Source organism: Colossoma macropomum, unplaced genomic scaffold (genome assembly GCF_904425465.1).
Source record: "Colossoma macropomum unplaced genomic scaffold, Colossoma_macropomum, whole genome shotgun sequence".
In the NCBI taxonomy this organism is placed as follows: Eukaryota; Metazoa; Chordata; class Actinopteri; order Characiformes; family Serrasalmidae; genus Colossoma; species Colossoma macropomum.
The window spans coordinates 26103637-26117040 of record NW_023494802.1 but is presented as its reverse complement, the minus strand read 5'-3'; the positions used below and the strand labels follow the sequence as shown (position 1 = coordinate 26117040).

At 39.7% G+C, this 13404-nt stretch overlaps 1 protein-coding gene across 2 annotated transcripts in view; it reads right to left on the bottom strand.

Moving 5' to 3' along the window:
* itga5 (integrin, alpha 5 (fibronectin receptor, alpha polypeptide)) overlaps positions 1–13404 on the bottom strand; it is a 59633-nt gene that overhangs the window by 29790 nt on the left and 16439 nt on the right. For both annotated transcript variants that reach the window (XM_036591702.1, XM_036591701.1), the window contains exons 3-16: positions 8257–8357; positions 7608–7731; positions 7390–7451; positions 7247–7292; positions 6775–6903; positions 6625–6669; positions 6141–6184; positions 5865–5918; positions 4863–4915; positions 4158–4366; positions 3801–4001; positions 3651–3696; positions 3432–3545; positions 464–519 (exon numbers count right to left, since the gene is read on the bottom strand). In XM_036591702.1, the coding sequence (XP_036447595.1) occupies positions 464–519; positions 3432–3545; positions 3651–3696; positions 3801–4001; positions 4158–4366; positions 4863–4915; positions 5865–5918; positions 6141–6184; positions 6625–6669; positions 6775–6903; positions 7247–7292; positions 7390–7451; positions 7608–7731; positions 8257–8357 (1284 nt within the window). The remainder of the gene's footprint in view (positions 1–463; positions 520–3431; positions 3546–3650; positions 3697–3800; positions 4002–4157; positions 4367–4862; positions 4916–5864; positions 5919–6140; positions 6185–6624; positions 6670–6774; positions 6904–7246; positions 7293–7389; positions 7452–7607; positions 7732–8256; positions 8358–13404) is intronic.

Genomic DNA, 13404 nt, shown 5'->3' with positions numbered 1-13404 from the left:
AGGATCCAGAAAGTCTGCTGTACTCTCTCTGGATTTCTAGGTTTTTACTAGTTTCGAGAGAATACCATGCACCGTGCCGCAGAATAAGAGTATGTGTAGGTGTTATTTCCAGCACAAAAATTTGGCCTCTCATAGTGGAACATGTGGCAGTGTTGGGTATCCAAGCAGCAATGAGGTAATTACAGAATAATTACAATGTAAAGGTCATGTAGGAACAAAGAGAGGCCCATGGACAGGGATGAAAAGCTAAAAAAGGGAATAAGGAGTCATGACACCAGAGGCTGAGGATACGTGGTATGTTGAGATGCTGTGTTGCTATCAGTCATAGGCAGCTAAGTACAAAGTGAAGAAATAGGGGGAAAAGTCCTTTGAAGGTGCTAACTAGAGAGATTTATACAGAACTACCTCTGCGAAGCACTGCTGTGTGTATATAATAGGAGGCAGATGTGGTCTGCTGGCTCACCTAGATTTTGTGGAAGGTGCTTGCCATTGGCTGAAAGGCAGAAGCTCAAGTTGACACTGGAAGTAAAACAGATAGAGACATGATGAGAGAAGCGTATGTACGGCAACATGTCAGCACACATGCATACATGACCAGAGTCGCATTCATACTTCTACTTTTGTTGTCCAAAGACTGCTCTTCTTAAGGTGTCTCAAGTTACACTGACAGAACACTGCTGCTGCATACATTATCATAGTGTCACTGAGTAGCAGCTGAGAGTAATAGGCACTGAAGGCTTTTTTTGTCCAGACAAGGATGTAAGGAAAGTCTCTCTCTTCAGCAACTAAACCACTGAAAGTGGAGTAGATTGCTGTGTCATAACATGACAGTGTATGCAGTAGGTGTGGGTAGGGGTGACGTTGACATTTTATCATGATCATGATACATCACAATATTGTGAGCATATCGTGGATATAGTCAGTACTTAAAAAACACTGACCGAATCCATGTTTCATTACAAAGAGAGCATAATTAGTCTTGTTTAGGCTGAGGCGGCCTACAAGGATGAAGTTCAGCACCTGGCTGCAATGTGTGCCAACAACCTGGCACTTAACACCCAGAAGACCAAGGAGAAAATCGTGGACTTAAGGCAGGCTAGGAGCCATACATACAACCCCAACTACACCAACGGAGCCACAGTAGAGCACATGTCAAGATTCAAGTTCCTTGGCATCCACATCTCTGATGACCTCACCTGAAGAACTCCTCCAACCTGGTCAGAAAGGTGCAACAGCACCTACAGAAAGCTCACCTATATCCCAGGATACTGGTGGACCACTGAGAGCATACACACAAACTGCATCTCATTGTGGTTTGGCATCTGCTCCGCATCAGACCGTAAAGCACTCCAGCAGGTGGCGAAAACTGCCCAAAGCAACGCCAGCACCCTGCGCCACCCTGAGGCTGCAGACCCTGTTGAACTACACACCACCCCTCTCATAGCATCATTGCACTCACTACTGCAGTGTTTACAGTACTTTAATGACCATGTAATTTGCAGTATTTATCTTTGCAGTATGTTACTTTACATATAACCTACATGTTACTTAACTAACCTACTGTACATATTTATACTCATGTATATTTGGGTAAATATACAATGCTGTTTACACTGTACATACACCCTTACATTTGTACTCTCTATTCCTTGACTCTGTCCACATCCCCTCTGTATATATGCATTTAAACATTTACATATGTAATATTTGTATATTGTAACTCTCCACTGTTCATAACTGTACATATTGTAAGATATAGCTTCACTTGCTTTGCTACTACTTTCCTGCACTTATTTGTAAATAACACTGTATTTGCTATTCTGGACACTAACTGCATTTCATTACCATTGTACTTATACTCCGCCCAATGACAAAGCTGAATCTCATCTAATTTAATTTATTGCAACAGAGTATGTGAAACACTGAACTAAAACCAATCAAAAAGTAGTTTCTGATTTTCAGTGTGCCCACTTACTGTCCACTCTATTAGACACACCTACTGTGTCAGTCCACCCTGTAGATGTAAAGTCAGAGACGACAGTTCATCTTTTGCTGCACAGTTTGTGTTCATCATCCTCAAGTTCTTCATCAGTGGTCACAGAACACTGCCCACAGGATGTTGGCAGTCCAGCACACTGAGGCACTTAACAACTCCAGCAGCACTGCTGTGTCTGATCCACTCGTGCCAACGTAACACACACCACCACACAATTACCACATCAGTGTCACTGCAAATGTTCCACCAACCAAATAATACCTGCTCTGTGGTGGTCCTCTGGGGGTTCTGACCTCTGAAGCACAGGGTGAATGGGGGGCTGACAAACTATGCAGAGAAACAGATTATCTACACTCTGTAAATGTAGAACTACAAAGTTCACCTGTATGGTAAGTGGACCAGATCAAATGAACAATAAGTGTAGCTACAAGGAAGTGGCCAGTTACTGCAAGCCCACCTTTAGAATGGAGAACAAAATGAGGCAGTGTCCACAACAGCTAGGACACGAGTGAGATACAGAAAGAAAAAAGCAAAGACATAGATAGAGAAAGAAAGGGGTTTACAAAGGAAAATCAACAGGAGGAGTACAACAAGTGAGGCCCAAAAGCGAGACGAGGGAAATGAGGGAAATGGAAAAAAAAATCAAAAACAAAAAGACCCAGCACAATCCAGACTGCTCTTGACCTGTGCCTCAGTAAATGGAGCACGTTCCCATGTGTGCTCCTACAGCCTTTGCGTCATGCATGTCTATGCATGTGCTTACACACGCATGTGCAGCGCAGTGCGTCCTGATGTTTCCCAGCTGTGTTCCACCAATAAACAATCTCTCATTCAAAGCCACTGCCAGCCCTCCTCACTCACACACATACACACTCTCTCCTTCTCTTTCCCTCTACTTTCCACCCCCACCCATAGCTCCCCCATTGCCAGGCAACGAGCTGTAATCAAGACGTGTATACAGAGTTTCTTCTGTATGAACCAGAACAGGGAAAAGCAGAAATCTGAGCATGACCTCAAACCTCTTTGAGCAAAAAAGCCCAAAAAGGTTTCTCCTTTGTTAATAGATGAAAGTATTTCTGGATACAAATTTCCAAACATGCCTGCTGAAAATGGAAAATAGGCATTTCATGCTTATCGCCACCTTCCTGGCTCTCTCTCCTGCCTTCTGAGGCTGTGCTTTAAGTCAAATCCATGTTGAAAGCCAATGCTGACAGCCTAAGCACCCCCTCTATAATTCACCAACATGTCTTGCTCTTACTCAAAAAGGTGGACTGTCCAACCAAGCAGCATCTTTAAACCATGTTTGAATTTCTGAACCCACCATGTCATTTTACTCAACGGTCTGAGTGTCATGTCTGAATTTTCCTATGCAAGCTGCACACACTCATGGTTTTCAGCAGGAATGCTTTATATGCTGGAAAAGTAACAGACATACCAGGAGACGTGCATTGTCTGGTTCCCACTGCTAATGGTGCACATCTTCTCTTCAGGGTTGATCATGGTTGGATATACGCTTAGAGTAGCACTGGCATTCACAATGGGACGAGATCTGCGAAAGGCAAAAAAAGGATCTCAAAAGATCTACCAACCCTTTATCAGTCTGTAAATGTGCATTTGGGAATACACTCATTTAATTGACAGCACAGAGCATTACCTGTACAGAACTGCCTTGTCAACTCCAAATGCTCCCACAATAAGGTCTATATTGTGAAAACGAAAGAGGCACAGTGTGACTCCAGAATGCATCTGTTATTTGAACACAAGTAATACAAATGGCAAAAAGTGGCTGCCAAGCAGTTCTCACCTGGGTAGCCATTTTGATCCAGGTCTTTGCCTCCTCGCAGGGTGAAGCCAAAACTGGCAGGTGGGGCAGGATGGGCATTTGATGCCCACTGGCCAGCAAGCACCTGGGAGGGCTTTTCCCGGAGTCCTTTAGTATAGCCATTGTAGATGAAGACCAGGCCCTGTTGATCCTTTCCACCAAATGGACTGCCAATGGCCACGTCTGATACACGACAACAGATAACATTACTACCAAAATACTACTCATAACAACAGCAGACTGGATGAAGCAAAAAAACACAAAAAAAAAAAAAACACAAGAACAAGCACAACTATGTATTGAAAAACAGTATTTAAGTCCCAGTAATTGTCTCCTCACCATTGAAGCCATCCTGGTTAAGATCTCCAAGAGGAGCAATGGAGCTGCCAAACCGGCCAAATGTCTGTGTGCCAGTGAGGTGAGGTAGCTGTGGTACAAGCTCCAGAGGGCCAGTCTGTAGGTACACGTAGACCCGCCCCAGCTCCTCCAACCTCCCATCTGAATCTCGCACCATAAACATGGGAGCACCCACCAACAAGTCCATCAGGCTGCGAATAAGAGTACAAAACAAAGATGAGTTAGATTAAAGAGCACTACAGTACTCTACATGTACGTACGCATACATGTGTATTCTATGTATATAGTGTAGATTTAAATATTATAAATTAGATATCAGAAAGTATAATAAAGATTATAAGCAAGCAAATGACAAATAGTATACTGTAACTCTATTTTATAGCAATTTCTTGTATTTTTCTGCCTAGAGATTTGATCACTTACTTTTCAAATACGAGACATTCTCGATGTTTATTATTTTTTTAACATTTTTTACAGGTTTCTCAGTTTCTTTGAAAATCATCTACAACTTTTTTTTTTTTTAATCTTTCTTCAAATTATTTAAAACCTTTGAAGTTGGGATGCACTAGTGTCATACAGGAATAATTTCATACATATATCTGGAACAAATCTGTTGTTTTTATTATTAGAAACAAGGCCAAGCTCTGAACAATGGTAAATGTATAAAAGTTAAGTAAGGTCACTCACCCATCGTTGTTGATGTCTGTGGCAGCCACTGCATAGCCAAAGTAGGAGCCCATCTGAAAAATGTTTCAGTTACAATTACACACTCACATACTCAACTTGTTCTCCTTTTTCCAAAACGGTCGTTCAAGAACGAATGTTCCATGAAACTGTCTGGATTGTCTTTGTTGTGCATGACATCTTTACTCAAACAATGCAGAAAGTTTTAATTCAGCTAGAAAAAAAAAATATATATATACACATAATGGCTTAAAGGTCATGCTAGTTATGACATACATCATGAGCTTTTCAGAACATGATCCAGATAGCAACTGTTCATTCTTATGGGACACAATGTGTTTTGTTCCAAAATGTCACATAAGACTGTTTATTATAATACAGTTTATTTAACCAAACCATTATTGCTTCAATGTATGTTCAAATCCCTTTGAGCACATCAAAAGAGCACAATTTCCAAGCATATAGACATCAGCTAGTATTTACTCAGCTGAGGTAACTGGGGAAGTTAAAGGCTTCACACAAGTTCCATTTGCAAAACCAGGCTGCTCATTTGAGAAAACTGCCTTTAAGCTTTTGCCTCAATAATTGGGCTTTACTGCTCACCACAGGGCACTACAGCCCAGTTAGTGCAGACTTATAAAGGAAATGATTTTGCTTAAATCATCAGTGTGCTGCATTCTGAGGAACCAACTTGTGGGATGAAGCTGTGCAAAGCACAAAGTACTAGATTACACTACTAACACCCAGGGTGTGTATAAACTACTATGACAGAATGCAGCCTCTAATTTGATTCACATGTATTAGCAATTATGTATGATACATTAAGACATGGAGTTTAAGCCACTTCAACCATAAAATTTTCAGCATGAAGGAAAAAACACCCCCAAATCTTAGCAATTCGAGCTATTATTATCCACTGATTAACACTGCGACATCTGTGTGCATCAGAAGTTTTACTACAGCTTCACAAGGTACATTCATGAAAGCCAAGAAGTAACAACTTACCTGCTCACCAGTGAAGTTTTTCAAGGTCTCCAAGGAGCCATCAAGAATAGATACCTGTGGAGGAAAGGAAAACTTGAGTTAACTAAACAAAAGACAACTTAGCCCAGAAGCACCAATGAAGCCGTAAATGTTTGTCTTTTTGCAACAGTTAAGAATGACAGCATGCTGTTTATCATTTTTCTATAGGCAACTTAATCAAATAAATTCTTTACCTACATCAACAAAAATTCAGCTCTGCTCTACTTCATTCGAAATGATTCAGTGATTCTCGTTTACCTGGCCATGCAGACGCACTCCTCTGGGAACTCCTGTCACAAAGTCTGAGAGACAGAGAGCAGAGAGCAGAGAGGAGAAGAGGGGGAAAAAGAGAACCATATTTAAAAAAAATAAATAAATAAATTAAAAAAAAAGAGAGTGAGATTTAGTAGTGGAAACATGGAAACGTCTGCGATCCTCAGGAACTTAGAGAATCCTGGCAGGCAAAGCAAAGATGCTCCTCACGCTCTGTTTTCATATTTGTTTAAGCGAAATGGAATTGTGGAGTTTCTGTGATCATTACACTTCCTATAAGAGGTTGTCTAAACATTGCATTATTCAAAATATTATTTTAAATAAGAAATGCAAAATGATGCTTTTCATCACCATTAGTGGCATACAAATATAAACAAAACTGCATGACTGCACCCATTTCACGCAACACTTAACACCAGCATAATATACGCTATCATCACTCCTGCTGGCAAGTGGTCACATCATTTACCTTCTTCTTTATCTCCACTGAACTCTCCTACTGCCACAGAATAACCTAAAAGACACAATACAATCAAGCATTATTTTCAAGGGAAACAGAACAGTCCACTGCTCAACCACTTTTTAATACATGAGAAATGTATGGGTGAAAAAATCTTACCCATATAAGTGTCGTCAAACTTGATTTCTTTCTTCTGCTTGGTCTGAATCTGGCCCATCACTGATGTGAGGAAGAAGCCTGGGTAGTAGGCCTTGATGATTTCTTCCTTCACTGCAGAGATAACTTGTCCTGAGGAAGACAGAGATCTTTATACTAAACTTTCATAAACAGACAGTGCTAAAAGGGCTAAAAGAGCAAAACACACTGCCTATTGGATTCTATTACAAATGTGTTAGGAGCCTATAGGTCTGATTGTCTTTAATTGTCTATAATTTACAAAATTAACTGATGCTGTAGAGAATATAATCACTGATTCAAATGTTCTTTAGGAAACCAAATTAGTTCTTCAGTGGCATCACTCACAGACATCTTTATTTATTTATTTTTTTTACATCTTTACATGTGTCTATTAAGAACAGCAGCACTAGTTTAGTGACACTGTCACTGTATATCTGTTATTAAAGTCTCATACCTTGCCAAAAATAGCTGCCAGGTCCTCCAAGTACTACCTTCCCATCCTATATTACAAAATTGAATGAAAAAATTGAGTGGAACTGAAAATGTACTGAAAACCCAAATACACGTTACCAAGTAAAATGTACGCAATCAACTGACCTTAGTGAAATCAGCACTGAATCCACCTTGACAATAACCTTGGCCCTTTGCTCCATGGAATTCTGAAACGGACATACAGTACTATTACTGCTGTTTAAACGTTACATAAAGGTGCAAGATGCCAGAGTGAACCAGCTATAATAACATTACAACAACACAAAGAATCCCTAAATGTGATATAATAATAAAGACACTTTAACAAAAAAAAAAAAATCTACCTGTGCGGCAAGGGGCATACTCGACAAACTTGGTGAAGTTATTAACAGACAGATAGCAGGAGCCAGTGACGTCTGATTCAGGCGTGTCCTGCTTGGTTCTCCAGGAGTAGAGAGGTGCACAAGCCTGGGGAATGGTTTCAAAAACAGAGGTGAGAGTTTAGCTCCATGGCAACATGCACAGACAGCTGAACCTAGGGAGGATCCTGAGAAAGGTCAGTGCTACATCTGGAGTAAAGTAACCATGATGATTGTAGGATTGAGGTCATGCCTCTCGTAAGCCTGATTAAATACAACACCTGTGTTTTTGAGGTCACACACACAGTCCTTACCCACAAGCCAAACAGTCACAAGGTTCAGATCAAAACAAAAATTTCTAAAATTTTTCAGACAGGATTTCTAAAGAACATAGATGCAGGCATAGGCTGCGTACACCATGTTACAGTAGGTATGTCATATTCAAAACATTACAAATATATTAGTGCATCATACTGAGCAATGTCTATAAACAGAGTGAGACATGCATATAAACATATGAGAACTTTGGCAAAAGGCAGAAGAACTGTTCATAGTAACTAATATGCAAGTGTTATACTTGAGCACTCGCTGAAGTATTGACCCAAAGGCCCAAAACCCTAACATGATCTCTTACCAAAACAGAGTCATTATGGGCACGCACAGTCGCTCCAAACCACTGGTGGGACTTGAATTCAGCTTGGGTTTCAGTGTCATTGAGAGTCACATTAAGATCTCCTAGAAAACGAGTGAGAAAAAAAAAGAATTTAAGCAAAGATTCCATTTAAAAAGCTTAATTTATAGTGTATTGTGGACAAAACGTTTTCCTTGCACTTTGATAGCTGATAAATAGATGAATGCTTCTCCTGAAAACAAAAGGATAAAGCATTCAAGTGGAAAGTATAAAATGTTCTTGGTTGCAATGTGAGATGACCACAATTTGAACACAGTGAGAGAATTTGAGATGACAAGACCAGTGGACAAAGCCTGTCCAGGTGGGACCACCAGCTTCTAAAGGCAATAGTTGAAAGGGGCAACCCTTCCATGTCCTTGCTGGGTTCTACAGCCCAACTGATATGAAAATTTTGTGACCGCTCCTGATACTGTTTTTAAGTAGGAAAACAATTCCAATATTTAATGACATTTTAAACTGATCATTATACATATTTTAATACTTTTACCCAAAACTGCAAATGGTCGAGCACAATTGTAAGTTCTCAGTTGTCACATTTATCAATTTTAAACATCAGAAACATCAGAAGTCTTAAACAATATAAATACTGTAGGGCTGGGGTTGGAGATTCACTGTATTCTTTCTGGTTTAGTTAGTTCCAGTTAATTAGGTTTTTTCCTCAGTTGTCTTTATAAAAAGATTTGTAGTGACATTTTATTCCCAAGCAAAAGGCTAGATTTAGAGGCATTTAAAGCATATTTTACTTTTTTTTTTTTTAACCAATGTTATATTTTTCGTAGACAGACAGACAGACAGACAGACAGTGTTTAAATTTACTAGTTCAGTCTGTATAGAAATAAGCAAGCAGTGACTGCTGGCTTTGCACACTCAGAATTACAGCGTGTCAGCCGCACACACTGTAATCCTCAGAAGTAAATGACTTCCTTCACATCAAATCTGGATGCCACTATTTATTTATTCTTCATCAGTGAGATGTTTACAGACGTCAATAAACTTGTAGAATGTCAATATTGACCGATAACACAGGAAAACTAAAATATCGGTCAGGCCCTACAGCATTCCAATGATAATTAACCAGCTGAAACAGCCAATGCCCCTCTTAAGTCTTTCATAATGCCCTTTGCCACATAAATTTCTCCAGTTGCACCATAATTACAAGCATGATGCAACAGTGCCCTGTGCTGTGGTGGAGAGGCTGTGGAGGAGACTGGGGGAAAGAGTGAGGGAGAGAGTAGGATAAGGGAAAGGATGGCTGGCTGTAACATCATCCTTTACCGTCTCTCCTTAGCTGTAGTGATTTGGGTGAAGGGGGCCCGGACTCAGCCGAACTGGAGCGAGGATGGGGGAGGGAAAAAAAAAAGCTCTGTGCCAAGCAAAACAGGAGCTTTGGAGCTGCAAGGCAGGCGTTTCGTCAGATACGCTTCTGCTCTCTTGAACTCGTGTGCTCCCTCACTCGCTCGCTCTCATTTCTCTTTGCTACTTCTCTTCTTTCCTTTTTCACCATCCATGGCACCATTCAACTCCTCTTCCCTTTCTTGTCCACCTTATCCTTCTCTAATATTATTTTATCATCTTTTCCTACTCTATCCAACCACCACTCTCCCACTCATTCTTCCACCATCTTGTTTTCCTTCTTTCTCTTCTCTCCATTTGTCACCTCCCAGATTGAGGCTTTCCCCCTTTTTCTCTTGCATCTTTGCTCTTCATCCCTCTGAGAGAGGGGATTCCCCAGTAGAAAAGCAATAGGTATTAAGACTCTCTAATAACATTACAGGATATCTTGGCCTTATGGTCCCCACCAAGTCTCTCCTTCTGCCCTTCATGCTCCCTCTTTACTTCTCTTCTCAGGCCCTCTGCCAAAGTAAAGAGGCCTACCGATTTGGACAAGGAAACAGAAGACTTGCCCCTGTTAAATACTCTAAGCCTGAAAAGTAAGGAAATGTATATCATGCCATCTAATGCAGTACATTTGGAACTCTGTACCGACTAATAAGTGACATGCAGAGTCTGAGAGGTTGGCTTGTCTAAATGTGGGACAGAGCCAACAAAGTTCTCCAAAATCAACAGAAATGGACCATAAAAACTAACAATTATCTCGTCTTCCATGTAATAATACTATTTGCTAGAAAAAACTGGATGAAAGAATGAATATATTATTCAAGAGGCAACAGATATCAAATGTTAGAATTTACACAAAAGCTGTCTGTATGTGTAGTGTAAGACTGGATAAAACGGCAAAAATGTAACACTGCCATTTTTTAAATTTTCCCGCTACACAATATGGCTCACAATATTTTGTTTTTCTGAAGGTGGAACAGACACAAAAGTCTCAACAACTAAACATATGAAAAAATATAAATGTCACTATAAAAAGTGATATTATGTGCCCAATAAAGTAGAGTATGTTTCTTGCCCATTCAAAGCCAAAAACTAATTTTAATCATGCTATTGTCCTGAGTGGTCTGAGAAGTTGGTACCTAACTTGAGGTCTGAGCTCTAGGGTCACCAGACCATTGTTCTGAAAACACTAGTCACTTCTTTCTTTGATTTTGTTTTTTAATAACTATTTCCTCTAATCAGTAACAGGTTCTTGACAGCTACACATCAATGTATACTTGGCTATACATCCGTTTAGATTCTTGCCGTTGCATTGTCTTCTCGCGGTAGAAGGACGGCCAGAAACATCAGTGGTCTTTGTTTCTGATCTGAAGTGAGAGTGCAGCTTGATTTTCCCAAAGATGAAAACTTTAAGTACTGTTTATCTGATTGCAACTGTTTTGGTGGTCCTGCACAGTTGTTAGGAGTCCCATTTTCTCTAGATAATTCAAACTCCTGTTTACTTTCATTCGACCCTGCCCTTCATTAGGCATGCTGAACACATATCTAATCTCCTCTGATATATCTCCTGAAAAATAGCTTGTTATTAATGGCCATTCTGGCTATGAATTAAATAGTCCACATAAAGAGTGGTCTCTGACTTTTGCACTGTACGGTATACAATGATTTTTAACAAAAGGTAATGATAACAAAAGGTAAAAAAAAAAACAATTGTTTAATGATCTAACATTCAGTCTATTTTGATCTGATCTAAAACCACTGGTTGTTGCTCTATAAATATTTCTTTATTAAAAAAAAAAAAAGCATGCAATTGACCAGTGTTCAAGTAGAACATGATAATGGCAACACTCTTACTGATGGGGCTGAAAGGTAAAAGCTAGAACATGTGACAGACTGGCATGAGACAGTATCATACACTTCAGTGTCACTCATTGTTAGAGCAAGGCATTGCTTTAATTCAGAATGATGCACACAGAAAAGCCTCTTTTTGATCTGAATCACAGACAAAAAAATAAATAAATAAATCAAGAATTCAGGCTGGAGCTGGGTATCAAAAACACCCCCAGCTACATATACACAGGGAAAACAAATAGGTCTCTTGTATTACCATGCAAGACAATGACAGATTTAAGAATTTGTCTCAAGCATTTGGCTTTGATGTGATAGCCTGGTGTGCACAAAGTGATATACAGTAGCTCAGAATATGTATACAGATACAAGGCATCAACAGCAACGAAAGTTTTCAGCCATGATTTAGAACTGTTTTGACTAGACATAGCACTCTAACCAATCTTAGAGGGCTTCTTTCTCTTAAGTGCAGCCTGATTCCTGCCTTGAGCCTTACTCCTGCGGGACAGTGAAAGGGTGGGGGGTCAGGAGTGTGTATACAGCCAACTGCCTTTGAACTGTGTGACACAAGACCCATTAGAGGATACAGATCTCTGTGTGTGTGTGTGTGTGTGTGTGTGTGTGTGTGTGTGTGTGTGTGTGTGTGTGTGTGTGTGTGTGTGTGTGTTGAAGGAAAGCACAAGACAAATGGACAAATTCAGACATCACATCAGCTATCCCTTGGGGAACTTCGAAAGAGGGGAAGGAGAAGAGGGTCAGATTATACAGAGGAGTCTGGAGGTCAACTACTCTCTCACTCCCGCTCTGTTATTTCTTTATCAGAGAGGAAGAGGAAAGCGTTAAAAGGTCATCTCCTTTAATTTCAGTCTTCTCTCTCTTTCATGCTCTCTCTATCTCTGACAGTAAAGAAGGATGTGGTTGAGGGTTTTTGGGCAGGGGGTAAGGCCATAATCCTCCAACCAGCGCAGCATAATCATGGCAACCAGTGAGGTGAGTCAATGACCACTAGGTCCCCACAACAGCTGAGTGCAAAAGTGAATGCACAGATAATCTCTCCATACTTTATCTTATCTAAGCCTGCTCTCCTGCTCATACGACAGAAGAGGCAGAAATGACAAAACAAATAAAATCAATATGTTAAAACATATAATTCTGCCTGCTACTAATGCTTTAAATCTTTCATGTGACTTCAAGCTAAGGATGAGCGATATAACATATAACACATACACTGGGCTGAGCTTGACGGTTAAATAAAAATAAACTATTGACCAGGAGCAAAAAAAAGCAAAAAAGACAAACTGTGTCTTTTTAATAATTCCTACAGTTTTTTTAATAATTCCAGTATAGTGATACCTATGATACTCAAAAATTTTTTTAGAAATGTGCAAATCACAACAACGATAAAGCTAACACATATCACATATAGCTTACCCCTACCTGGCCCTGCTAATTCTTATTGACATGTAATTGAATGACTACTCGATACAACTTGACCTCTGCAACGGGAACACAATGCTGCAATATATCTTACGTCACTGACAAACAATGTAATAATACCAGACTCTCCTTTTAGAGTATGAAGCTAAACCAAAAGACAATTACTAATGTCGATTATAATTGAAAGGGTCGCCTAATATATAGGTAAAGTATTCTCAGACAGTTCTAATTTTCTGTTTTCTATATTTTCAATATATTTTATATTTATAATTTTCTATATTTTCAAATCACAATGCAGAAAAAAAAAATGCACCATGATGCCTTGTCTTACTCTCAGTGAAAGCTGGCTTTTGTATCATAAAAGGTCTTTCAGTAGTTGCACATTCTTATGCAAAAATCAGAAACAGAGGGGCAACAAAACGTGAAAGGTCTGCACAAAGCCATGAGAGGTAGCTTTAAAAATTTGCT